Source organism: Conger conger, chromosome 17, assembly GCF_963514075.1.
Source record: "Conger conger chromosome 17, fConCon1.1, whole genome shotgun sequence".
Lineage (NCBI taxonomy): Eukaryota > Metazoa > Chordata > Actinopteri > Anguilliformes > Congridae > Conger > Conger conger.
Genome location: NC_083776.1, coordinates 26,969,343 through 26,996,367, shown reverse-complemented (window position 1 = coordinate 26,996,367; position 27,025 = coordinate 26,969,343). Strand labels below are relative to the sequence as shown.

The 27,025-nt window shown below is 46.6% G+C and overlaps 1 protein-coding gene across 7 annotated transcripts in view; it reads left to right on the top strand.

The window, feature by feature from the left end:
- LOC133116561 (dedicator of cytokinesis protein 9-like) overlaps nucleotides 1-27,025 on the top strand; it is a 98,271-nt gene that overhangs the window by 14,974 nt on the left and 56,272 nt on the right. For 2 of the 7 annotated variants that reach the window (XM_061226255.1, XM_061226250.1), the window contains exon 1: nucleotides 22,083-22,214. The exons of 4 other annotated variants lie outside the window; for them this stretch is intronic. In XM_061226255.1, the coding sequence (XP_061082239.1) occupies nucleotides 22,101-22,214 (114 nt within the window). In that variant the 5' untranslated portion in view covers nucleotides 22,083-22,100. Of the gene's footprint in view, nucleotides 1-7,390; nucleotides 7,493-22,082; nucleotides 22,215-27,025 lie in introns of those variants that run through there. One more of the 7 variants, XM_061226251.1, reaches the window with a different exon arrangement.

The following is a 27,025-nucleotide window of genomic DNA, read 5'->3' as shown; positions in this document are numbered from 1 at the left end:
CAAGAGCTAACCAATCACAGCCTCCTGATTTTACTCGCATGGCTCCATTCACCTGTGCAGGTTATTGGATCTGGTCAGTGCCCTCCCTGCCCCCCCTCTCAGCACGCTGACCTGCTTCTCCAGCAGCTCTGTGTTGCTGGGGCTGGAGAGGATTTCTGCTGCTTAGAGGTGAAAAGGCCCTGAGGATTATCCTGAGATTTCCCCAGCACACACCCGTGTTAACGCACAGGCACACGTACACACACACACGCACAGGTACACACACACACACACGCGCACACGTACACACATACGCACTCTAGTTTCACTGCTTTGTACAGTGTTTCTGCCAGAGCACGTAGACATGTGAAAACAGGTGGAATACCTGTACTCTAACACACTGCTGTTTCCTTCTTTACAGTGTCGTAACAGTGTTATCACCTCTGAGCTCATCCTTTACGTATGTCTGCCATGCTCTTTATTCTCATGCCCCAGAGCCCGGTTTGGGAGTCAGGGCCGTACCCTGAGCTGGGGGTGGATTTGGGCTGCTTTCAGTACGACCCTTACACCTCCCTAAATCCTGAAATATGCTGCTTTTCACTGTCCTAAATCTTCTAGCCCTTAATCTTCCCTGACCTGCTATGGCACTGACTCCAAGTTTATCACTCTCTCTTACTCTGCTGACTTCCTGCTCTCCTTTCCTACTTCCTGCTTCAGCACCTTATTTGTTTACTTAATTTGACCTAATTTATTTTATGATTAGTCCGGGCATTTCTGTAAAATCTTTCCACCAATTCTAGCGAGTACAAACTAGCACACGCAGTCAGCCATCTCACACCCGTCTTTTCTGCTCCACACCGTGTTTTTAGAGGACCGTGCAACTTGAGCATCTTGCGCATTCAGCAGCGTGACTGTTGAGGAAATAGTCTGGAGACCGACACATTTCCTCACTGGCTAATGTTACTTGCAGTTACGCAACCAGATTAACACTGCATGAATTATGAAGAGACCCATTAACAGTGAATGGAGAGATTACTGCAGAAATCTCATGAACACTGCCTGGAGAGACCAGCGCAGAAACCTCATTATGACTCCATGGGGAAACCAGTACAGGAACCAGTCTAACAGTGCTTGGATTGACCAGCAGAGAAACCGTCTGCCCCTTCCTTTTCCTCTCCAGTTCAGCTGTGAGTCAGAGCTGTGTGGGTCGATTCTTCCCCATGGTTACAAGGTCAGTCTGAACCAGAGCTGATAGCTCGGGCCTCTTGCTCAGCGGTTTTGGAGCATACAGTATCCATATTCAAGCTATCCAAGACCAGCTATTCTTAGCTTTCCAGTACGGTTGGGTCCGTCTCGTTGAATTTACAGTAACTTGATTGTCGCTTGCTGCTGATCAATATCAATTGGCCCATATGGATCTGAAAACCTGTCAGACCCTCATACCACATCCTTCCACTGTGAAGAGATCGGCTGGCCAGAAACACATCAGTAGTGACCATATGGGATGTCAAACTGACTGAACCGGAGGAAGTGACCACATTATTAACAACATGTAAATAATGCCTTGAAATGGTGAACAGCTTTTCAAAATGTCTCTTTCTCTCTCTCTCTCATTTCAGGCAGTGCGGTTTCTGTTTCTTTCTGTCTCTGGGTTTAAACAGACCCCCACCCCAGTCTCCCCCAATATTTAAGAGTTCACTGCACATCACACTCTGTCCTAAACTGGAGGAGTCCAAACTTGTCTTTGGAGGGCTGACGAGGAAATTGTCATTGGGAATTTATAGGGCCTGTTCCTGCCAAGGGATTTCAGGTCTGGATATGACTCTGAGGAATGTAATCTTACATCAGCTTACATCTGTAGCTGCTTAGTAGCCTTGTTATCCTCTTGTCTTCTGAGCAGTGCGTGGGGTGTTATTTCTTATGATTAATGCCAATACATAGCATAGGGTGTAGGTACATATCCATTCATCACCCATTATGCGCAGGTTACTCATAACAGCTGGGGGAAATCTAATGTCAGAAATCAGGACTGGCAGGAAATGGTGAATAGTTTGTACAATTGCACACAGCAATGTACCTTTTCAGTAGTACATTCCTCTTGCATAAGGAGTCTTTGTTCTCTTCAGGTGTTTCCTGTAGGTGTGATGGTGTGAGTCTTCCATAAGGGCTAGCAGTTCACTAGTTCACTGTGCTGCAGACAGTACACTCCAGCTTGTTGCAGTGCCGATCTCAGCCTGTAGGTGGCAGCAGCTACATTGCCTGGTATGTGAGGATTGGAGAGAGGGGTGTGGGGGCATGCTCCATAAGTCGTCTGTGCAGTTCCCCTGCTATTACCACTGAGTGGGTGTGACAGCGAGATTTAGCTGCAGGTCACGGTGATGGAATATATTCATATTTGCACTTTCTCTATCTCACCCTTTCTCTCTCTACGATTGTGGATATTTTGTTTTTTACTGGTCACCTCAGATATGCAGATAATCCACAGCGCAGTTGAATGGCAGAGCTTGTTGGAAGCGGTCCAAAATTTCTAAGGGCATCTGGGTGATTGTGCTATTTCTCAGGCTGAAGCGTAAGCAATGCCCTTGTCCAGTGGAGCCTGTGTGTTTGGATAAGGTAATCTCATCTCAGGGCTCAGCACTGATTCTGAGATCCAGGGTCTCAGCACTGCTTAGCACAGCAGCACTGTAGGGTCAATCATTTTCTATGGCTCAGGGCTCAGTTTGTGGTCTGAGAATATTTCGCAGTACATTCAAAATGAACCAAATATAAGGTTGTACGTGAGTGTATGTCCTTGTAACTGAGTGTGTGTGTGTGTGTGTGTGTGTGGCTGTATGTGCATTGAGTGCGTGTGTGTTTATTGATGTTTCGTTATTTTAGCATTTCCCAGTGGCTGTGTTAGAGGGCGGAGAGTTCACTTGGGTTGGTCTCCTGGGATAAATAAAACTTCCTAAAATAACCCGTGCAGGAGCAGAGGATGCACTGAGGGGGGAGAGGGAAGTGAGCTGCTGCCACGGAGACGGAGATGGGAGGAAACACGGATGTGTAGGGTACACTCATATTAGGCCTATAGTGTGCACTCGCATAGGAGCGTGTAGGGTACACTCATATTAGGCCTATAGAGTGCACTCGCATAGGAGCGTGTAGGGTACACTCATATTAGGCCTATAGAGTGCACTCGCATAGGAGCGTGTAGGGTACACTCATATTAGGCCTATAGTGTGCACTCGCATAGGAGCGTGTAGGGTACACTCATATGAAGTGCTGTAGTGTACACTCACATAGGGACCTATAGGGTACACTCATATGTCCTGTAGTGTACTCTTAATCAGGAGCCTGTTGAGTGCTCTTGCTCAGTGGCATGTAGTGTCACACACACATGCTTATTCTTAGGCCTGTAGGGTCTCACAGGGGGCTCTCGTGCACACTCAAGCAAAATGTTTCAAATGTTGACTGTGTCGTCTATAGACTCCTCCACCATGTGCCTCTGTGTATGTGCACAGGCATTGATTAAATGTGAAGGGATGAAACAAAATATCTCACTCTACCCCACCCCCCACCCCCCCTTCTCAGACCCATTTCCTAGCATGTTCTTAATGAGCCATGGCCTTAAGATCTCTGGCCACAAGGTCAAACACTTGAGCTTTCATCTTCCCACCATCAGGAGGTCTCATTATATTACATTAGAGGCAAAGTACTTCATTAAGCAACGTGATTTCTGTCTCAAACTGACAGGGTATCGGTATAACAAAGGGATTTCTCATGCAAAAAGCTCAAAGCTTGTCTACCTCTATTTGGAGACAAACTGTCACTTGTGCTGCAACATTGTCCTATTTTTCTGTTTGCTTCGTTGCCTTTCAGGCAGTGGAAACTTCTCAAGTCATCTTTGATCAATAATATAGTGAGTCGCAAAGATATGATAGACAGTATGTTATTGTAAGATTTTCATAACTGGTCTTGACTTGTTTTTTCTGGAATGAGCATTCTCCAGAGCTCAAGCACGTTATTGAGTCATGCCTGTTTTCAAACGGAACGAGCGCCCTGATTCTTTGCCCACTAGCTTCTGAAGATTAGCACGGGGCTGGACTTCCACTCAATGTTGTGATTCTGATAGCATCATTATACACATATTGGGCAGCTGGGGAGAAAGGCAGCTTTCAACTATACTGTATTTTCATTTCACACTCAACGACAGTCTGTCTCTCTCTGAAGGAGAATGTGATGCAATTCTTGGAGTGAAAACCCGTATTGTCTCAGCTTGCGCACTCTGATGGCTGTTGAGCCAGAGCCAAAGAAATCAGAGACAAGCCCCAAATCACACTCAGGCAGCACAGAATGCCCTGTCCTGTCCTTTGTGACATTAAGCCATAAAACATCGCCCCAGCCTGCAAATGTATAAATACAACTGTATACACACCAGTGGTTCATGAAGTCGACCTCTGGCCTTTTTTCCCATCAGAGTATTTTTCTAGTTGAAAAATAGAAGCATTCCATAATGACAGTGTTTACAGCTGATGTGTATTTTTTTTTCCACAAAGTTTGTTTTTCCATTAAAAACATTCCTATAGGAATGGCAGGAATAATATAGACAAGTGAGCTTAGAATTCAACTGGTGTTAGGGATTGTGGGTGAGGGTTGTGAAGGTGCAGTTAAGTGTGTTCAGTGAGGCTTTTGAATTGGGTTTAAGTGTGTTCAGTGAGGCTTTTGAATGGCGGGTGGGGTGGGGGGTGTTGTGTTCAGTAAGGGTTATGACTATGTGTGTGTGGGGCAGGGGGGTGGTTAGTCATGCATTGTTGTGAATGTGTGGGTAAGTAGGTTTGGGGGGGATTGTGAGTATGTGGAATAGGAGTCTCATACAACAGGAGGAAACAGGCACTTTCCTCTCCAAAGCCCTGGGGACCGCTGTGTTTTCACTCGTGACTGGACACTGGAGTGATGTCAGATTTCCCCATTGTTTTCTGCCGCATAAACACCGATGACCCCTAGGAGTGGAAACTCGGCTCAAGAGTGCCTGGGACATGCCTTGGAAGCTTTTCCTGAAACTCTTGTGAGGATCAAGTTTTTTGCTGTTGTATTCTGTTTTTCATTATTTATTTGCTTAGCAGACACAATTTTTCCTAAAAGAAAAAAAAAAAAAATGTGACAGCTGACATTGTGGTATGTTATCCACTTATTCAGCTGGGTATTTCACTGAAGGGATCATGGTCCAATGCTGAGTCTTCCTCCCAGCTGTGGAAAAGCACTTTCCCACCTGGGAATAAAACAGGGTATAACAGGGTTAAAGCGGTCCTTTAAGAGTATAAATTCCCTGTGCAGGAATGATAGAGACCACAGAATGAAGTGTTGACCTTGAACATGGGGCCAGGTAGCAGGGTAGAGCCAGGTGAAATAATGGTTTTAAGGGCGTTAAGCGGTCGCTACAGCGGGGTTCTGTGAGGTGGGGGGTGGGGGTTGTGCAGGCAGACAGCTGTCTCCACCCTGCAGCCTGGGATCACTAATGCAGCCCGGGTCTGATGCCTGCAGGCTCATTGATCACGCACACAGAGCCATGGTCAGAGGGGTGACCTTTCAGTGGACAGCATAAATCAACTGAAATATGCTCACACTTCAGAAATGTGCACACACTTCATAGACATGCATAAACACGTCAACAAAAAAAGAGTCCTTGTTACTCTGGAATAGCGCAGTCTCTGCTGGTCATATTTCCTGAGACACAGCGAGCGTAGCTCTATTTTGCTAGCAGAAAAGTTTTTGAGATGTGTAAGTAGACTCGCTGTAGTCCATGTATGTTTAGAATGCAGAGTTGTTGGGTTTTTTTTTTTTTTTCTACCTTCTGTTTTCAATCTCAGGTTTTCTGCTCTGTTTGCTTATCTGTCTTTGATCTGTGATCTTTCCGGAACAGTCCGGTTGTCAGCAGCAGCTGAGCATCAGCAGGGTCAGATTTCTGCTCTGCAGCTGTGGATTACATGGTCCGTACTGCACTGGGCTGACGCACAGCACTGACCCTCTCAAAGCGTTCAGATCCAGGGAATAGCATGGGAGTTATTGTAGGGGAAATCGCTGAGCAATCATTTCAAATATTAAGCTCTTTTTATGACTGGGATTTTTGTGTGCCTCCTCATTAAAGCACATTTTTGCATATCATGTCAGAAGGAGTCCGCCTTAAAATGTTTGCTCTGAAAAGGGTCAATTCGATGTTTGAATGTTTCTCTGGGTCTGGAAGTGTTTGCGGAAGGTATTAAGGCATTCAGCACACAGGACGTGTGTAGAAAGCCATTTGCACTTTTTCAGAAAGGTTGCAAGTAAATAAAAATTCTGAGAAAAAAACAGCATGCGTTAATGGATGTTCATTTTCTGAGAATTTGCACTCTCACTTGCTGCTGAGAGTCTCGGTCTTCACAGTAAAGCTGATGCAGGGTCTGAGTGTCTGAAGCTATGCAATCACACCACTGTGGCTCCAGTAAGTGATGGCCTCTAAGCCCGAAAGGCACATCGCTGGTTTGAGTGGCCAGTACGTGTTTGGGTGCATTAGTGTGGATTTGGCAGCTAATCCAGGCAGAACCAGGCCTCTGAGCAGCGTGACGTCTCGTCCGACTCCGCTCACCGAGCTCCAGACTCCCAGCCAACAGCTGTGCGTGATGTAGGACACCCTGTCCGTCCTGGATAAAGGATCTCTCTCGCTCTCTCTCAGTCTTACTGACACACACATCCACGCTCCTAGTCCCCAAATTATTATTACTGCTTACTGAGAGCTTGCTAGTTTCATTCCGCAAATGTGCATAAACTTAGCTACTTCTCTGTACGGCATTTTTATACAATATTTTACAAGGTGATCAGCATTTCTTGCAACCCCATTTCTCCATAGTAAAAGCGGATGAATAAATGTATCAGTATCAAGCTGAAGCATGCTTATGTGTGATTTATGAACTGCAGCATTCCTGCCAGCCAGTGGCTAACGTGCTTGTTTTCATATCACATCTTCCTTAGTTGATGAGGAGTTGTGCAATTCTGCACAATTTAAATATAGAGCTGTGGGGATAATTTTCTCCTGAAAACCTGTTTCTCATGGCAATGGCAAAGAGCCAGGCTGTACTAGAACCTGTAAAATAGAAATGAACTATCTCTATTTTGCAGCCTTTTTTTGTGTGTGCCTTGGTGCCTTGGCCTTGTGTGTGCCTTGGTGCAGTCTGGGTTGGTGTGTCTTCATTGACTCTTGACTTCTACGCATGTGCATTCAGAAAGTGCACATTTATGACCCCTGCCAGTGCCTGTAGCCCCTCAACCCCTCAACACCAGCACTAGAGCAACCTGCGGCTCTACAGCAGCTGGCACTTAACGCATGTACGCAGCTACCAACAGGGTGGGGTTTAGATGCCAGAGGTGCTTGTATTGCTCAGACTCGACCTGGGGAATGTGTGATCCAGAAGCCAGGCTGGATGTGTCTAATGCTGAGGGAAGTTTGGGACGAGAGATGAGTGTCCCGGAGATCCCTGGATCAGAGGCTGATCCTGAGCCGGTATTGTACCTCTTGTTTCACCTTTTAATTCAGCTGCATTTATATATGGATCAGTCTACATCCAGGCACTGTGCGCATTTATAAAGGCTTTGTTCTGTTTGCACCATTCTCTGTAATCGTTGTATTGGGAGCCCAGGATTCTGAGCTCAGATGCAGAACCTTGTTCTGATTGAGGGGAGCTGCAGTTAATTTGCATGATTCGTTTCTGGGTACTCTAGAATAAAAAGGGTCTTTGAACCTCACACGCAGTTGTCATTTCAGGCCAGTGCTTTTAATAACATTCATGTCCGTGCCTGCGTGAAATTACGCAGTTCTTCTCGAGGAAAAGAGTTTAAACGCAATCTGTATTCCTCTTTCTAATAATGATTATAATCATTATCTTTATTCTGTTTTTGAACGTGGAACCGCTAAATGCATGGTACCGTTTTAGAATGACATCCTGAGCAGAATGCCATTGTTAGCATGTCTGTTGTGCTGAGGCATACAGTAGCTGCCACGCATGCTTTAGCAGCCTGCAGTGCTGAGTCTCTGTATGCTGGCTACATTTAGCACAGACCTCAGTGTGTCTCAGGCACCTGCCCATTACCCGGGTCAGACCATCACCCTGTCAGGAGACTGAGCCTTCTGGCCCCTTCCCCCTTCCACACATGTACTGAACCCTTTAAACCGTACCCAGACCTGATTTAGCAGCTCATTTACTGTGGTGAAGGAAGGTAGAGTAGTACAGAGGACCTTATTAGGTTCCGTGCCAAAAGAGTATAGATTTAGATATTCATATAGATGTTCAGATAGATTTTTGCATGATATATTGAACTTTTTGAAACTCACAGTCTGAAGCTCCTCTGAACAGTATTACACTTTTTTCACCCCTGAAAAACAAAAAAGAAAGAATAACTGACCATGGCTTACTACGTCAGATTTTTTGGAAAATTCTGACAGTTAGGAATTCTCACTGGGGATGGTGGGGTTCCTGTTGGGTTGAATATAGGATTGATTGGTGTATTAAGAACATTATTGGCATTGTGTGTGGGGGGTATCCTGTAATTTATTGAGTGGTTTGGCTCAGTTTTGACCCTTTGACCCCCCTCTTGACCCTGAGCTCTGGTGCTCCACTGAAATTGCTGTATTGACAAAATGATGTTGGTTTTGATCCGCACAGTTAACGGTGCCAAACCAATGCACTGCACTGCACACAATGCTCAACTCTAAAAGACCACAGGGGATAAAATGTACTTCATTACTGTAAAATGCTACAATATGAAAGCTGAATTAACACCAACAGGTTTTGCTGTGACCAGTCTCTTCAACATGAAAACCGTGGTGAAAAAAAAGAAAAGGATTTTTGACATGTCTCACCGATGGCATGGTACAATCCAATAGTTTCCTTTGTGCTGTGTGGCTTTAACAGCAGTGCACAAAGAACGGGGTCTAAAACTGGTAATGTCACCTTAAGGAAATGGCCCCTCTGTGTCTCAGTGAGGTAACGGTAAATGGATTGGTGCCAACTGCTGCTCTTTAAAGGCTGTAAAGTCCCTTCAGTACTGTGGGTCATGATCGAGTTGACCTTCCAGATGTCCTTGACAAGGTTACCGTAGCTGTGTTGCCGCGGAGACCAGGTTGTGTTGCAAACAGTCGTTGGAAACCGTTCTCCTCCTACTGCCCCCCACAAGAGAAATGGGGAAAAAATAGAAATATTGTAAGCAATGAGAGATGGTCCTGGGTTTTCTCAGTGCGAGCCCTCCATATATATGCTACAACTTATTTTGTATTGCACCCCTTCTAGTGATCCAGGCTCGCTCATAAAGTCCTGCTCAGAATTTTACCCTTCTTTATGTGCTGATCTGAGGGCTATGATGGAGTTCACTTTCAAAGTAATCAAAGTAATCAGGCTCAGCTCTCTCCACCAGTTCCAAAATTGTCTTAATTAAATCTGAGTATCTTTTGACCTCAATTTCCAGCCATCAGTTTCTCTTTGTAGATTATTTTGCATGTGATGACAATAAAACCATTCAAATAAAAAAGTATTTCAGTGGGGTTATTTGCCTATTTATATTCTCATTACTGTTATTATCAGTGGTATTAACTGAGTTTATCAGTCTTGGGAGGTTTTCTGGACCGTCTTCTCTTTCACAAGCCTTTTCTGATAAGGGCAGTGTTATAATCTTTTATTATGATATCCTCACTGTTTGATGTGAAGGTTTGGGAGGGTTTAGATGGTGGCACGGCCTTGGGGTGTTCTGTAAGCAGTGATTTCTGAGGGGAGCGTGAAAGTAGTGCCCGGTAAGCCTTCGCTTTCTTAGCACACTCCAAATTAAAACCGAATGACTTCTTGAAAACCAATCACCTCAGGATTTTTGGTTCAGGTACAGGTTGCTCATTTTGGAAAAACAAAACCAGCCACAGCTTTTAGAGCGATAGGTTCACAGTAGCTCTGTGTTTCTTACTGGCCCCCATAAGCACATAATATTATTCAGTTGTCATGCACAACTGGCTTACATTTAAGTTCCAGAATGTATGGTGTCATAATGATATCATTATCCATAATGATGTCATTATCTTCAGGTCCACGGCTTCAGTTCTCAGTGTGAGCGCAGATAAACGGATGTGCTACCCACTGTTCTCAGTGTGAGAGTCGATACTGCGGTGCATTCAACACTGTAATTGTCTCCCTGCTGACCTAACTTCCAGATAAACCTGCGGGGAAACTTGTCCCACTCTAGAGGCTTTTACAGGCAAACCAGAGCACTTCAGGCCTGGAAGTCCTACTTCATTTCCAACAGAAAGCTGGAAGTTATGTCTGTCAATGGCTTGCAGCTAAATGCGGTATTGACACTCCAAAAACCTGGCAGTGCGAATGTAGCAATAAGCGAAGCTCCAATTTCGCTCCATCACCCAATTCTTTTGTTGAAGAGACTGAGGGGGAATCTGAGGAGTGAATTATTCACATGCCGGCAGACACTGCATCACGCCTGTCACTGGTGAATCCAGGTGTGGTTCAACTTGCTGCTTGGGTGGGAGGCCTGGGGGGTATGTCACAAAGCAGGATTACTGAGTTAGACTCCGTGCAATTAACCAGCTGAGTCAGAAATTATCCTGCACAAATAAAGGTGTGTTTGTGGGCCAGTAGGGGGCAATCTTGCCTCTGGACCAATCAAAAAACAATGCCTCTGTGCGGTGACACTGTACTATAGGAGATTCCGTCATTTGGATGAGGCGCTAATCGTCGGCTCTCAAGCACTGTGACCATTAAAGTTTACATGGCCTTTCATGAAAGCGAAGAGGTGCTAAGGGGAGCATGGGGTTCTATATGGCGCAGGAAAGAGAAGAAAACGTGTGGAAATCATTAGTTGGAGGAACCTTTTTACCATTTACACAGGGGAAGGGCAGAGCCATGCTGTTTCACTCCTTTTCTGTACAGACAATCACCTTGTCATCCTTCCATTCATCTTCTGCTTTGTGTGCGTGTGTGAGTGTGTGAGTGTGTGTGAGTGTGTGTGAGTGTGTGTGAGTGTGTGAGAGTGTGTGAGAGTGTGAGAGAGTGTGAGAGAGTGTGAGAGTGTGTGAGAGTGTGTGAGAGTGTGTGAGAGTGTGTGAGAGTGTGTGAGAGTGTGTGAGAGTGCGCGAGTGTGTGCGTGTTTGTATGCGTGTGCCTCTGGGTTTGTATGTGTGTTTGTATGCGCGTGCCTCCGTAAGTATCCGTGATGTGTTTGAGAAAGAGACTTTTGAAAATATGTGAATGTATCCGTGTGTGCTTGAACTGTCGAGAGATATGGGTCAAGAAAATGAAATGAGAGCAAATCTACTCAGTTCCATTAGGATACAGCAGAGATGAGCAGTCGGGGAGAGGGGGAGGGAGAGAGGGAGGGAGGGGGTGAGAGAGAAAGAGAGAGAGAGAAAGACAGACTCCGCAGCAGCAGCAGCGCTCTCAGCATCCTCCCGCTCACAGAGGAGCGCATCGGCCAGCTGCACGGCTCCGCAGGCTCTGTCTCCCGGCTGGAGCGACACACACACGGGCTCTCCTCACTTCAGGCTGCCACGCCCGGGTCCCTCTCGGGTCTGCCTCTGGGGCAGCTGGGTTTCAGAGGGAGGGGGTGGAGGGGGGTGTTAGGATGGCGAGGCAGTGCCAGGGTGAAGCGGGGAAACTGGGTCAGAGCTGGTGCTGCTGAAGGGGCGGTGAGCAGGAGGTAGGGGGTAGAGGGGGGGGGTTATCAGGACTGGGCCAGGATGGGCTGCACCACCAGCGTGGTTCTGTTCGACGGGCTGCGGACGGTCATCCAGAGGAACTGCAGCTACATCTGCAAGAGCGGTGCTGAGCCCGGCGCCGCGGGGGAGGCAGGGAGGTCCCCCAGCCAGGCCGAGTCCCTCACCTGGCCAACGGCATCGGTAACTGTGTGTGTGTGTGTGTGTGTGTGTGTGTGCACGTGTATCCCTGCTTGTGTGTGCACGCATCTGATTTTATGTGTGAGTGTGTGTCCCTGCAGGCACACGTGTGTGCAAGTGTGTGTGTGGGTCTGTTTCCATGTGGGTGCATGAATATGTGAGTGAGTGAGTGAGTGAGTGAGTGAGTGAGTGAGTGTGTGAGTGTGTGAGTGTGTGAGTGTGTGAGTGTGTGAGCGTGTGAGCGTGTGAGCGTGTGAGCGTGTGAGCGAGTGAGCGAGTGAGCGAGTGAGGAGAGGCTAGAGAGAGAGAGATGCAGGTGCATGTGTGATTTTGGGCTTGTTTAACAGCTGCTTGGCCATTCATGAAAGTCCATAGTTACTGCATATCCAGCTGCAATCAGATTTTCTCAGTCAATTTCTGCAATTAAAGCCAGTGTTCGAATGCATGAAAGTGCAGTGAAAATGACCACATAATTTTAATGTTTTGCTCGGGGCGTTTGTTCAACATCGTATAGTGCATATCACTTTCCTGACTGAACGTAATGGCGGGGGCGTGGTGGAACCGATAAATTATTCAAAGATTGCAGGTTAAATTGTTCACTCTACGGATCATTTTCCCGCACAGATCTGCAGAAAATGCCCGGTCGATAATCTCTCCAGAGAGAACCAAGCAAGCCCAGGTGCTTGTCTGAAAACTGACTGCTGCTTCCTACTTTTTAAAACATGATCATGACAGAAAACCGCACCGCGCCCCACGAGCCGCTGTCTCCTGCTGAATTGACTTTGAAATGAACTTTTCTCCTCCCACGTTTACGAGTGCTCAGTGTATTAATGAGCTGCGTCTTAAAAGTTCGGCATTTTTGGCAGAGCTTGTCATGAGGCTGAGCGGTAAGGTGAAAACACTCAGCGGGGGACTAGAATAATTTGAAGGGGGTGACATCCACGGGGAAAGCCGTACGCGCCGAACCTGCATGATGCATAACGCATCGTCACGGTTTATTGAGGAGACAGCTTTATCGCTCCCTCCCTGGGAATCATGCTGGCCGTGTGATCCAGTTCCGCTTCTAGTAAATCGCGGCGCTGCGGTGGAAAATCTGCTGGCTTGTTTTTATAAAAGGGATGGCAGATCCTTCCAGGTTTGTTCAGCCTGTCAGAGTGGCTGTTATAAAGCGATAAGCGATGCAGACATTTCCACGAAAGCTATGTTTATTGGAAATGCGTAGCTATGTTCCTGTACTGGGCTGGTGCAGAGGTTAATCGTTGGTCGGCTGGATGGTAGGGGACTGTTTTTAAGAGGGGCTGTGCGTTTTTGGAAGTGTTCCACCCAGATTTAATCGGTTTCTGTTCAGCACCAATTTATCTTTTCCCTCACTCCCCAACGTTTTCCCTTTCCCATGATCCTTCAGGTCCTTCAGGAGAAGTCCCGGAGGTGAACTTAATTTGGCCAGGAATGTGTTTGGGAGGAAGAGGATTTTATTAATGGAACTTTGCTTATCTTTACTGCAATTTCACAATATTATTTAAATGATCTGGAAAATTACATGTCTGATTATGAGCTGTGCAGCATGGAAAAATGCAACAAATCAAAGAGGCAGCAGATATTTAATGCATTTTAAAATATGAAGTGTGTCTGGAAACCAGTTTAATCCAGTTTGTCTCTAATATATATATACACTCACTGAGTTATTGGGAACACATGTACACATACTTATTCATGTACTTATCTAATCAGCCAATCATGCGGCAGCAGTGCATAAAATCATGCAGATATGGGGCAGGAGCTTCAGTTAATGTTCACATCAGCCATGAGAATGGGGGGAAAATGTGATCTCAGTGATTTCGACTGTGGCATGATTGTTGGTGCTTGGTTTGAGTATTTCTGTAACTGCTGATCTCTTGGGATTTTCACGCACAGCAGTCTCTAGAGTTTACTCGGAATAGTGCGAAAAACAAACGGCAGAAGACCACATCGGGTTCCACTTCTATCAGCCTGGATGGTTGAAGACTGGAAAAATGGTGCCTGGTCTGATCTCGATTTCTGCTTTGGCACACAGATGGTAGGGTCAGAATTTGGCACCAACAGCATGAATTTGTGGACCCAACCAGCCTTGTGTCAACAGTCCAAGTTGGTGGCCGTGGTGTAATAGTGTGGTGAATGTTTTTTTGGGCACAATTTGGGCCGGTTAATACCAATCAATCATCGCTTGATTACCACAGCCTATTTGAGTATTGTTGCTGACCATGTGCATCCCTTCATGGCCACAATATACCGATGTTCTAATAGCTACTTCCAGCATGATAATGCACCATGTCACAAAGAAAGTCGTCTGAAACTGGTTTCATGAACACAACCACAAGGGGCGGCCTGTAGCGTAGTGGTTAAGGTAAATGACTGGGACACGCAAGGTCGGTGGTTCTAATCCTGGTGTAGCCACAATAAGATCCCCACAGCCGCTGGGCCCTTGAGCAAGGCCCTTAACCCTGCATTGCTCCAGGGGAGGATTGTCTCCTGTTTAGTCTAATCAACCGTATGTCGCTCTGGATAAGAGCGTCTGCCAAATGCCAATAATGTAACAACCGAGTTCAGTGGCCTTCCCACTCACCGGATCTGAATCCAAAAGAACACCTTTGGGATGTGGTAGAACGGGAGATTCACAGCATGAATGTGCAGTCGACAAATCTGCAGAAATTGCATGATGCAATCATGGCAACATGGAACAGAATCTCAAAGGAATGTATATATATATATCATTTATTTTGATCATTAGCTTACCATTCTTTGTTTTAAATATCTGATTAGAGGGGTGCTGGGGGAAGGTATTTACTCCTGAATGAAGTTGCCTAAATAAAGAAGAATGAAGTTTGGTCATTAAAAAGGCATTACCATGGTGGCTGGGTGTCCAGTTACTGACTGGATGTAATAGGTGCTCAAATGTGGGCTGGGTACATTGTACGGCAGTTGTGTTTGTTCACCTGTAGTATTTTGTGCGCTCAGTGACTCAGGCCAGGGCTTTGCTGCAGTGGGTGTGTGTGCATGCCTTCATGTGTGCATGCGTTCGTGCGGGTGGGTGTGGTGTGTGTGCGTGCATTTGTGGGGGTGGGTGTGGTTTGTGGGTGGGTGGGTGAGCATGTATGTGTGTGTGTGCAGTGGGTGACCATGCCTGCGTGTGTGTGGATGTGTGTGTGGGTGGGTGTGCAGCAGGTCATTCCCAAGCATCACAGAATCGACATCGTTTCCATTGAAAAACCGCCAGGCGCTCCTGTTTCGTAATGAGATCAGCAGAATCCAACACCTCCGCTCTGCAACTGTCATCCTGTCACCTTCCAGCGTCAGTCTCTCATAGGAGTGGCATTTTCAATACAATCTGTGGCGCTGTATGACTTGGTTTTACAGGATTTGTTTGTTTTTTTTCCTGCTACTGCTCTGATTAAGACCAAGCTGCTTATTTACCCTGGACATCCAGTTTGATGTGTGGAATATGATAGGCGGTGTTCAGTGTAAACAAGCTGATCAGCCCAAAAGCAATCACTGGATAAATGCAAGGTCTTCAATCAACACCTGACAGAACGATGCTCTATCTGCTGTCTCTTCTGGCTCTCAAGGCTTGTAGTTATTTGTTAATTTCCTGTTGCTTTCCTTATTTCTCACGCATTTGAACCAGTGTTGAAATGATTGAGGGCATTTTTCTGTATTAATGCCATGTCTTGTTTCACTTACTGTTCCATAATTGTTACTGGCACTCTGTATTTTTCAAGTTGACTAAATGTTTTGGTGTTTAGATATGATCCAGGATGTATTTGCTTGTAACTCAGCGGTTTATTTACTGTAGAATTCTGCAACCTGCTATAGGCCTTTTTTCTCTTTTTTCCTTCCCTCTCTTCTCCTCGCTCTCTTTCTCTTCCCTCCTCTCTCTCTTGCTTTTGCTCTTCCACTCTCTCTGACACACACACAAAGTGGAGACTCACATTTTGTGCTTCCTTGCGCTTGTTGGGCGTTTTCCAGGACCGTGAATAACAATGGCCTATTGGGGGGGGGGGGAAACAGCACAGTGCCCTGTTCTTCTTTAATAAACATGCACACACGCACACTAACGCACACCCCACCCAACATCCCACTGACCGCTACTTTTTATGTACAAGCAGAAACGCACATGCACACACATTCTGTATTCACTCAAAACAGAGACACACACAGACACACACTCTTACTGTGAAATAACAGAAACTGTTGTCTGGTTCAGCTGGATTCTGTTTGAAGCTGGCATGGCAAAAATGTGTTTCTATCCCATGGTTTCCTTGTTGCAGATTGAGATCTCATAGCTTTCATAATGGCTCTATATCCATGCTATAACTGCTCTATAAGCAGCCTGCACAGCTGTGTGTGTACATAATTTCAAGGTCTTATGACACCTGTATAGTGACTTCCCTCTGCAGCTGTGTGTGGTTGTGCTTTAGGGCTCTGTGTGGCTCTGACTGATTGATCCCCTCTGTGCTGCACTGTGGCAGTCACAGCAGTGGCTTTGATTAAAGTTATACTCAGAGGAGGCCAAGCCCTGGGTGCACCTTCAGCATCCACTACTGCCCCTCGACCCCTCTCCTCTTCTACCCCTCCTCCTCTCTGTCTCTCCTCCTCTCCAGCTCCCTATCCCCCGCTCCTGTGTGAACCTGCTCAGTGAGACCAGCTCAGTGAGACCCGCTCAGTGAGACCAGCTCAGTGAGACCAGCTCAGTGTGTGAGACCTGCTCAGTGAGACCAGCTCAGTGAGACCAGCTCAGTGTGTGAGACCCGCTCAGTGAGACCAGCTCAGTGAGACCAGCTCAGTGTGTGAGACCCGCTCAGTGAGACCCGCTCAGTGAGACCCGCTCAGTGAGACCAGCTCAGTGAGACCCGCTCAGTGAGACCCGCTCAGTGAGACCCGCTCAGTGAGACCAGCTCAGTGAGACCAGCTCAGAGTGTGAACCTGCTCATTGAGACCACCTTGAGTTCGGAGCTGGTGCTGGGGTGGAATGGCCGGTATGAGGAACAGTACGGAGTGTTTGCTACATTCCAGGTCACACCCTGCCTTTCCCCTGTGGTCAAGGCTCCCCACGATTGCATCACAGAATTGCATGATGTTTGGCTCTTTTTTGGCGAGTGGACTTTTTGACTGGTTCCAGATCTTCTGAGGCAACTTCCATTGTGTGTATGTGAATGTGTTCTGCTGAGTGCTACCCCTTTCCCACTGTAGAGCTGGAACTAGGCTGGCTCATTATACCCCTTTCCCACTGTAGAGCTGAACCAGGCTGCCTCATTATACCCCTTTCCCACTGTTTGTTATCCTACTTAAAACAGGGTTCAATCAGGAAGCTTGATTGGTAAGACCTCCTTGTTGGCATCTATTTGCTGTCTGCATTGGAATCCATACTGACTGCAGCCCTCTCCAAACCATGGAGCGAATTTGTCCTGGAATAAGCCGAAGACTTCCACAGACTCATATTCCCACAGAAACACAGAAAACCCCCTTGAACTTCCTGTCTGGGGAAATGTACTGTAATGGGGTGTTCTTTGTCTCAAAATGCCTGTAAATTATGGTAATTCAGCCATTTTGTTGTTCAAATCCGGCAGTGTCCCCAAGGATTTCTAATGTTGAGTTTCTGGAACAGATCTTCACTGAGGAATGGTCTTTGCTGGCAGCACAATGCTAACATCCATATGAGCCATTGATGGGAATGGCCTTGCAGCTCTGGATGTGGGGCAGCAGAAGCAGCTAGAATACAGATGTCCTTTCACACTGAATATGCTGTTGTGTAAAAGTGCTCCCTCTGTTATTTTAAGATTTTATTCATCTTATTATTATTATTTTTTTGCTTCTTTCTTCTTTCTTACTACTTTGTCCAATAGATCAGGGGAGATGCTCACTGCAATGCCGGCTGTTCAGTGCTTGCTCCCTTATTTATGGCACTTGGTGAAATCGTTTACTGCCAACATTTAGTGTCAAGAATTATTTACTGAGATTACAGACAGCCTAGTGCTCCAGGAACATACGGGGAGTTGGTTTTACTTCTTAAAGTGGATACCTTTTGTTTCAGTATTTGTGCTGTGTAATCAATGCAGTCATCCTGTAGTATTTATTTTTGAGAGATTGTCTCACTCAAACTGCAGCCTAGCTGTTAACAATCAGAAAATAGCCTTTACTGCATGTTTACCTGCAAACATGGCATACTGTCAATCGCAGTAAAGGCTGCAGCCTGCATCATTGTAGTCTTCGCACCACATCTAAGAAACATACGTTACTCACATTCACCTCATTTGGTGTGATTGTTTTGTTTTATTTTCCCATTATTCTTCATGCTGTATCACTCAAGATAAAAGTTTTTTCTGCATTTCTGAAATGGGTATAATACTATTGTTGCTCGTTCTGCAAGTCACCCTGGAAAATTGGTAATTAAATAATACTAACTACAACAATAGCAATAATAATTTAAAAAAGTGGCAGGATAGCTCAGAACAAGCATAAGTTTCTCACCAGATCTTTTTTCCTTACGCACTAATCGAGCGGTAATTCCAGACGTCGGTTGCAGAGTGGGGAGGAAGTGCGTTTGAAGTCTTCCGCACCGCGGCTGAAACAGCGAGCGGGAAAGAGGGATATCCGCTGCCTCGCTGTGCCCCTCTTCCCGCGGTCATTACTGCCCTCCGCTCCCAGGGTAAAGGACTGGGGCCAAAACATCCCTGCATTAATCTCGTTTTTATTTTGGTAAATGAATTGGATTCGATCTGCTGCTGTAGGTCAGGCTGTGTCTCATGTCCGCAGCGGTTGAGCGGATGGAACGGATGGAGCCAAAGGAACACTTATTCTTCATTCCCTTCATCCTGTTTGTTTGTCTTTTTTTTTCCCCCACAGAAAATAGATGAATTTCTTTCCTTCAATGCCATGATTTATTGTTTGTTTGGTTTTTTTGATTATGTTTTTTTATTTATTTGATTGGTTCACGCCCATATATAAGGCATAGACCTGGATGCTGAGTGAAAGCAGCTGCTTCCCTTGTGCAAGCTAACGAACAATAGAAACTATGACCCTCAACCACACCCCACTCTCTGACGACTGAACCACACTGCTGCTCATTTTGTGGTAGCAGAATAAAATATAACATCTAAAATATCATAACTTTATCCATGTTTACTGCAGTCTGTTTCAGGAGTGTAGTCAGCATGTGATATGCAGTGGTGTAGCCACATGATACCACATTATGATATACAGTGAGTCAGGAGAGTCAATATCATGCGTGGGTGTGTCAAAGCTCACCCCCTTGTCAAAAACCTTTGAGGTATGTCACAGTGACCGTAACTTTAGTTCCTTGGGGTCAGTGTTGGTTTGCAGCAGTGATTATGCTTACCAAATTTGCACTGAGTTGTTGTAATTGTAAGGAAATGCATTTTTAGATGCAGGGGTTGTGGACACGGTGAATGATGTGTTAGAGGAGCGAGTGGTTTTAATGCAGCTGCACAGTCAGTGTAATAACATCTTATCAGAGGGCAGAGGAAGCAGCTGAGGTTCGCCCCTGCTGAACAAAGCTGCTCTGTAGCTCAGCGCTCTCATGGCCTCAGTAAGGCAGAGGTCCTCACAACATGGCTACTTACTGCAGTGAGTGTGAGTGTGAGTGTGTGTGTGTGTGTGTATATGTGTGTGTGAGTGTGTGAGTGTTGCTCATTACAGCGTAGCTGTTAAGGGCAGGTGTTAGGGGAGGAACAGCTGTGTGTAGCTCTCACACCGGTGTGAAGGGGCAGTTCCGGGGTGGTTCCGCCCGGCTCTCCCAGCTGGAGGAGGGGAGGCAGGGACACATCACACACTGACCAATCAGGAGAGCGCTAGGACGGAGAGAAGTCACAGCACACTGAAACAAGCTGCTTTAGTGCCGTACTTCACTCATCTTTTTCTTGTTGGTCCCACTAATTTGCCCAGCGAGTACTGTCACATATAAGGTGAAGGTGCTAACATTATGTGTGAAACGTGTCAGGGTGAGGCTGAACGTCATCATACTCTGTTTTTCCCTGAGCAGCACACATTCTAGGTTGGCGGTTTCTAAGGGGCCCCTATGGTATTTTACCTCTTATCAGTGTTTAGTCATCTGTGGTGTTGCCCTGTTATCCCAGGGTTAATATATCTATATTTTTAAAGTTGCTCAAATATCGCCGTTTTAAATATAGCTGAGGAAAATACTCAGATGTTTTTCCACAGATTCTGTTTTTTATTTTTTTTACACCCCTTGAAAACAAGAGGGCTCGTGACCCCCTGTGAAACTTTGGTGACCCCCTGTGGGGGTCTGGCCCCCCAGGCTTGGAAGCACTACTCTAGGGGGCTGGACTAGCTGTCAGAAAATATAAATGAATGGTGTAAAGCTGGGCTGCACAACCCTGTTCCTGGAGATGTGCTGTCCTGGAGCTTTTCACTCCAACCCTGACAAAGCACACCTCATTCAACAGCTGGAGATCTCATTGAGCTGCTAATCAGTAGAGTCAGGTGTGCCAAGTTTGGGTTGAAATGAAAACAAACTGGATGGTAGATCTCCAGGAACAGGGCTGGGCAGCCCTGATATAAGGTGTCATAATACCACTAATGATGATGTATGAATTTATTGTAATTATTCATTCATTGTTAATTTTTGTAATATTTTTATTATTATGGTATCTTTGTTAAGTAGGTAAATAGCTAGACTTGATTGGCTGATTTGCCTGTTTTCATCTGGCTGTTTCTCACATTATTAAGTTATCCTGTTGGTTTGCAAGAAAAACCCCGCTTGCGTGAGGTCTTGAAAATATGTTGACCATTTTTTTCCCATGAGTGTTGTCAGTTACATTATTATATTGGGTGCAGTGTATAATGCATTTTGATTATGTTTTTCTAACGCACTTGTCCCTGGTTATGGTTATACACTTTATTGTACGTTAGCGTCCGCTAAATGCCGGTAATGCAAAGTAAAAAGCTATATATTTATCAGCTTTCAGCACAATGGAATGGAATTTCCCACCGAACAGGTTGTAACAGGCCGGCAGAGGTGGCGTAATGCCGCTTCCTGTTTGATTATGCTAAACCGTGGGAAGGGGCGTGGCCTTGCCACACACATTCAGTCACACGGTAGAGTTTGTCATACATTCCAGGGGCTGCTGGATGTCGGTGGGACGCAAGCCTGTAGTTTAGGTAATTAGATTAGGTGAAATAGCTGCTTTGTGTCTTGCTTCTCTGCAAGATATCTTCAGAATCCCTCCCGGGCACATTCTCTGTCAGCGCTGTCATTCTCTGGAGGATGATTCAGCTCTGTTCTGCCATTGCTACAATCTGAACTGTTTTGACTTCCTTCAAATCCAACAGCAAATTAGAGATTGTCCTTGTTTTATATACCACAAGTTTTCATTTTTCCCAGTTCCACAGCAAAAATAATGTAAAGGGAACAGCACTAGATATCGACTTCATCATATATTTCTGAAAATGTTGAAAACATATTTAAGGTAACACTCTGTTACTACAACATTAGATCAAGTTGCGTGTGAAAGAATTGGCCACAGATGAGCTAATCTAGTTCAGATTTGCATTGGAGAACACTGCTGTACAATTTGAAACCAGATCGGGACTGTATTGTCTGAGAAATTGTGGAGGCGTGTGTGTGCGTGCATGTCTGTCTGTCTGTGTGTATGTGTGTGCGTGCGTGTGTGTGCGTGCGTGCGTGCGTGCGTGCGTGCGTGTGTGTATGTGCGTGCGTGCGTGCGTGCGTGCGTGTGTGTGCGTGTGTGTGTGTGTGCGTGTTTGTGTGTGTGTGTCTGTCTGTCAGTGTGTATGTGTGTGTGTGTGTACACCCCTTTGAGGACACCGTCATTATCCCACAGGTGGTTGTGAGAGGATTTAGCTGGCGGTGGGAGTAGCAGCAGCCCTGTAAGAAGGAGGTGTGAAACGGTGTGTGTGTGTGTGTGTGTGTGTGTGTGTGTGTGAACACTCCCCTCTCTCTCTCTGCTGTGTGTGGGTGGGGCTGTGCTCTCCGAGTGAGAGCCGGCTGGGCTGTAGTGATTTAGTGGCCAGTGGTGAGAGAAGGAGGAAGAGGGGTTCCTGGACTCCTCTCTAACTTTCTGCTGCCTTACTGTGTGCGTGTCTGTGTGTGCGGGGCCAGGCTGGCTGCAGCGGGGGAGGATTTGGGGATTTAAGGAGGGGAGGGGTGCGGGGTGAGGGGTGAGGGGTGGCTTCCCTGCCTGCGGCTGTCAGGATGCACGGGAGGTTGGGCAGATCCCCCAAAAAGGATCTGGTGATCGCGTCGCCCCAGCGCTACAGGAGCCTGCTGCAGCAGGAGGCAGAGCTGGACGCCGCTCCCCGCGTGGCGGTAAGTGTGAGCTTGTGGCCGTGCCGTTCACCGCTGGACTCCCCTTTCACACGCCGGCTCCGTTTTTACCGCCCGGATTATTCTCAGAGGCATTTCAGCACTGCGCTAACGATGGCAACGGCCTCGTTCCGGAACTGAACCTGCAACCTTCGCGATGGAAGCCTGCTGTGGCTCCTCCTGGACTGCGCTGTGCTCCTGTGACTTGCCTGCTCTTCCTGTGACGACCCTGTTCACGGGACCGCCTGTCTGTCTGCACACTGCTGGTGCTTTTGCTCTTTAGCAGGAGTTCATATTCACCATCGAGTGTCTTGATTGATTGATTTTCATTTGATAAATTAAAACGCAATGCACAGACATGCATATGGCGCGTCTAATAAAGTAATAAAGTCGCAGCGCTTATTGCTGTTGCGGTTCTCTTTGCATTTATTGTCATTGAGTAGATAGGTACAGTTATGGTGACCAGATCCAAATGGAAGAAAAGCATATACCTATATAAATAAACAAAATGAAATGATGAAAAGCTGAAGTCACATTTGTTGACTGTGCGGAGGGGGGGGAGGTGCTCTTTATAATGTTGTCGACAGACGTGTGATGATATGTGTCAGTTTGTGATTTTATTAAAAGTTGTTGCCACACACAGTCTGGAGGCAAGGGTCTGTTTTGCACAGCATTGCTCCCTCTGCAGAACAGTGGCTGAGTTATTTAGTGAGTGCTGATCCTGAGAGGGCTGTAATTACACTGTGATGGCCGTGTTATCAGCACGGGTGTGCAGCCTCGGCTGTAAAGCAGGTGAATGTAATCTCCTCCCCAAACATCCTGCCTTCAGACATTTCCTAATCTCTCAGAGTCTGCAGCTATCTACATCTCAGGTTCTTACTCTTATTCCACATATTAAGAGCTTTGTTTACATTTGGGGAGGGGCAGGGGGGGACCCTGTTCGTGCTGGTGGGTGGGATACAGAGAATACCTGGCCGGCACGCTGCATTCCTGAGGGGTAATTGCAGCGTTTGCCTGGAGTAACAGCCCTTCTGCCGGGCTCAAAAGTCGCCGTAATGACAGGGAATAAAAGTCTCGCGCTGGAACAGCAGGTCCCCTCGGCCTCTGGGCTCACCCTCAGGAAGGGCCTCTGACCTCGGGAGAAGATCAGGCTGTCACGCTGAGACCAGTGGAGAACACCCTGCAGCTCCGCCAATGCAATCAAGCCTGGAAATTTCTGCAATGCTGACTTTTTTGAAAAAAACCTTCCAAAAAACCAAAGGGTTAAGGAAGCAAAATCAGTGAATTATTAAACATTTTTTCTATGAGGACTGGAGGTAGTACCTTTCCTCGCAGAAGAATAAAAGAGTTTGACAGATTGGATGTTGCAATGGGTATTATGTTCATGGTTACGCAGGGTTTGTCGGTGTGCGTTATGGAGTGATTGTTGGGCTTTGTGCTGAGGCTGTGTATGGTTTCCTTTGTTGTGGGACTTTGAAGTCAGTCTTCACTAGCCTGACTTTTCCCCACCTGCCATTGTTTGACCACCACATCTTGTCATTGGTTGTCCATACCTCTTGGGTGTGTGTATTTGTGAGTGTGAGTGTGAGTGTGAGTGTGAGTGTGAGTGTGAGTGTGAGTGTGAGTGTGAGTGTGAGTGTGAGTGTGTGTGTGTGTGTGTGTGTGTGTGAGTGCGTGTGTGAGTGCGTGTTTTTGTGTGTGTGTCTGTGTGCTTGAGTCCGTACCTCTTACTTTTGTGTTTGTGCCCATGGCCCTAATTTTTGCCTGTGTGTGTGTTTTTAGCCGTCATTTGCTTCTGTATGTCTCCCCACCCCTTGTGTGTGTGTGTGTGTGTGTGTGCGTGCGTGTGTGCACGTGTGTGTGTGTGTGTGCACATGTATTTGTGTGTGTGTGTGTGTTTGTGAGCATGTGTGTGTGTGAGTGTGTCTTTCACAGCTCCATCAGATGGAGCCACTGGCAGTGCTGGGAGTTAGACTCGTTTATCTGATTGCTCTTTTATTTAAAGGGCAGTTCTGCCCAGGCAGTCTACAATCTGATCGAGATTGAGCAAAGGAAAATAATGTGGCGCTCTATCTCCAGAAGCACTGAGATCGCAGGTAACAGCTGTGTGTTTGGGGAACAGTTGTAAATTACGAACCTTTATATTGGTTGACAAGCAGCTGAATCGCTGGTGATGCTAGTGGAGCTCCAAGGCTGCTGTGTTGCGAGCTGTGAGCGGTCTGAAAGGCTATCGTTCTGCTAAAAACGGCACGACTGCGCATTGTAACAGTGGGCAGAGTGGGTGAATGAGTTCCAGGCACCAAAGCTGATTTGTTTTGGGATGGTCGCCTCGCGGTCACAGCGCGGTCCCCTCTCTGATTCTGGAATGTGCAATACTTCTGTGTGTGTGCAGCTGGAAGGGAGGAGAGAGAGAGGGATGGAGGAGATTCTAGTCACGAGCGAGAGTGAGAGAACGAGAGAACGAGAGAGAGAGAGCAAAAGTGAGGGGAAGAAAGCAGGAGAGAGGGAATTCCACAAAAGACCAGTGAAACTGAGAGGGTCAAAGGTACCAAAACCGCGGTGACTTCAAACAAACAAAACACTTCCTACAACCTCAGATAACCAGACGTTTTCCTCAAATTACCCAAAAATTATGATAACTGAAAATGACTTAAAGAACTGATTCTGACCTCAAATATCCCAACATGACACGTGGCTGTTAGTGTGTGTTGTGTGATGTGAGTGTGGCTGTTAGTGTGTGTTGTGATGTGGCTGTGGCTGTTAGCGTACGTTGTGTGATGTGAGTGTGGCTGTTAGCGTGTTGTGTGATGTGAGTGTGGCTGTTAGCCTGTGTTGTGATGTGGGTGTGGCTGTTAGTGTGTTGTGTGATGTGAGTGTGGCTGTTAGCGCGTTGTGTGATGTGAGTGTGGCTGTTAGCGTGTTGTGTGATGTGAGTGTGGCTGTTAGCCTGTGTTGTGATGTGGGTGTGGCTGTTAGCCTGTGTTGTGATGTGGGTGTGGCTGTTAGTGTGTTGTGTGATGTGAGTGTGGCTGTTAGCGTGTTGTGTGATGTGAGTGTGGCTGTTAGCGTGTTGTGTGATGTGAGTGTGGCTGTTAGCGTGTTGTGTGATGTGAGTGTGGCTGTTAGCGTGTTGTGTGATGTGAGTGTGGCTGTTAGCCTGTGTTGTGATGTGGGTGTGGCTGTTAGCCTGTGTTGTGATGTGGGTGTGGCTGTTAGTGTGTTGTGTGATGTGAGTGTGGCTCTTAGTGTGTTGTGTGATGTGAGTGTGGCTGTTAGCGTGTTGTATGATGTGGGGCAGATGAGTCTGAGTGGGTGGGGCAGAGCTGTAAGACCCAGTACTCTCATGTCCCCCAGGCCTGTAATCTCTCTCTCACCTGTACTACTGCAGCACCTGCCCAGGCTCACTGTCACACAGAGGGGCTCCTGGGAGGGATGAAGGGCATCGGATCCTCTGTGTGTGTCTGCGTATGCGCGCATGTGTTTGAGTGTACCCACATACACACAATATGGCACAGTGCAGTCTGGTCACGGGCGGAAAGGACTCCATTCATGCGGGGAGAGGTAGAGTGTGTCTCCTCAATGCTGAGACTTTCCAGCACTCAGGCGGTGAGACCTGCTTTCCTAGTCACCAGATGTCAGGTGGTTTGTGGCAGCTGTCTAGCCCTAAACACATACACACACACACACACACACATACACACACACAACACACGCACACATATAAACACACACAGATGGTGTGAATGCATTAGAATGGATGCGTGAGTGTGTGTGGTGGTGTATGCGCTCGTGTGTGTACACTGCCCTCCTTTCTAATGAAAACCTGACTTACTGCTCATTACAGCAGGTCTGAGCTGGATCAGGCAGCGGTCATCATGATGTCATGCAGAAGTGGTCAGAGAGTCAGGAATTTGGTTTCTGGAGTGATTGTGGATTGTTCTTCAGCGGGCGAGTATTATTACACGTCTCTCCCGTAACAGCCTCTCCCGAAATGACTTCCCAAACTCTAGCTGGGGCCCTCACTCCCTCTACGCTCCCACTGCAAAAGTATTTTAAACTCTCATTGTCCTGTCTTTAGAAATGGCTGGTTACTGGAAAACACAAAGCTGTTTTATATCATTTTTTTACATTATCTATTGCATTCACAATCTTGTTTTTCCAAAGCCTCAAAATGTCACAAAAGCCTCAAAAAAGACACTTGAGAAACCAGACAAATATGTTCCTTCCTCCAAAGCACTTGTCAGTCACCACATCTTGTCCTACTGTAGTTCAGAATTTGAGTTCCCACAGACATGAGTCTGAAGACTTCAGCCAAACTTCATGTGCAGCATAACAGACAAAGTGACAGGCATTCGATCATCCAGTGGAGATGCTGTCATCCCATCTGACCCAGGACTTCCCATCGCAGGGTGATGCTGGTTGGCCCTGCAGGGCACAATCTGTAGACCAGACCATGGGGCCCATCCTGGCACAATTACAGTGCCTTAACCGAATGAGCCACCAACCAGCCCAATATTATTTAATAAACCACAATGATAAATTCTTCAGCTCAGGGCTTGTCACAAACCCTTGGTCTGTTTAATCTAGTTTCCTTTGTTTCTTGCTCCCTCAACATTCTTTGTGGATGTAAACTGTGCTGTCTGCGGCACTGCTTGGCTGCCGTAAACTGGACAGGCCCTACCACTTAGTATCCGATTAATTCAAACCCTGCGAGAAATCTGATATCGTGTCGCTCTGCTTGGGTGTTTATTCTTTGGCTCCTTGCCTTTCCTTGTGTGATGTGTAATACAGGCCTCACAGACCCTTCCAGAAGG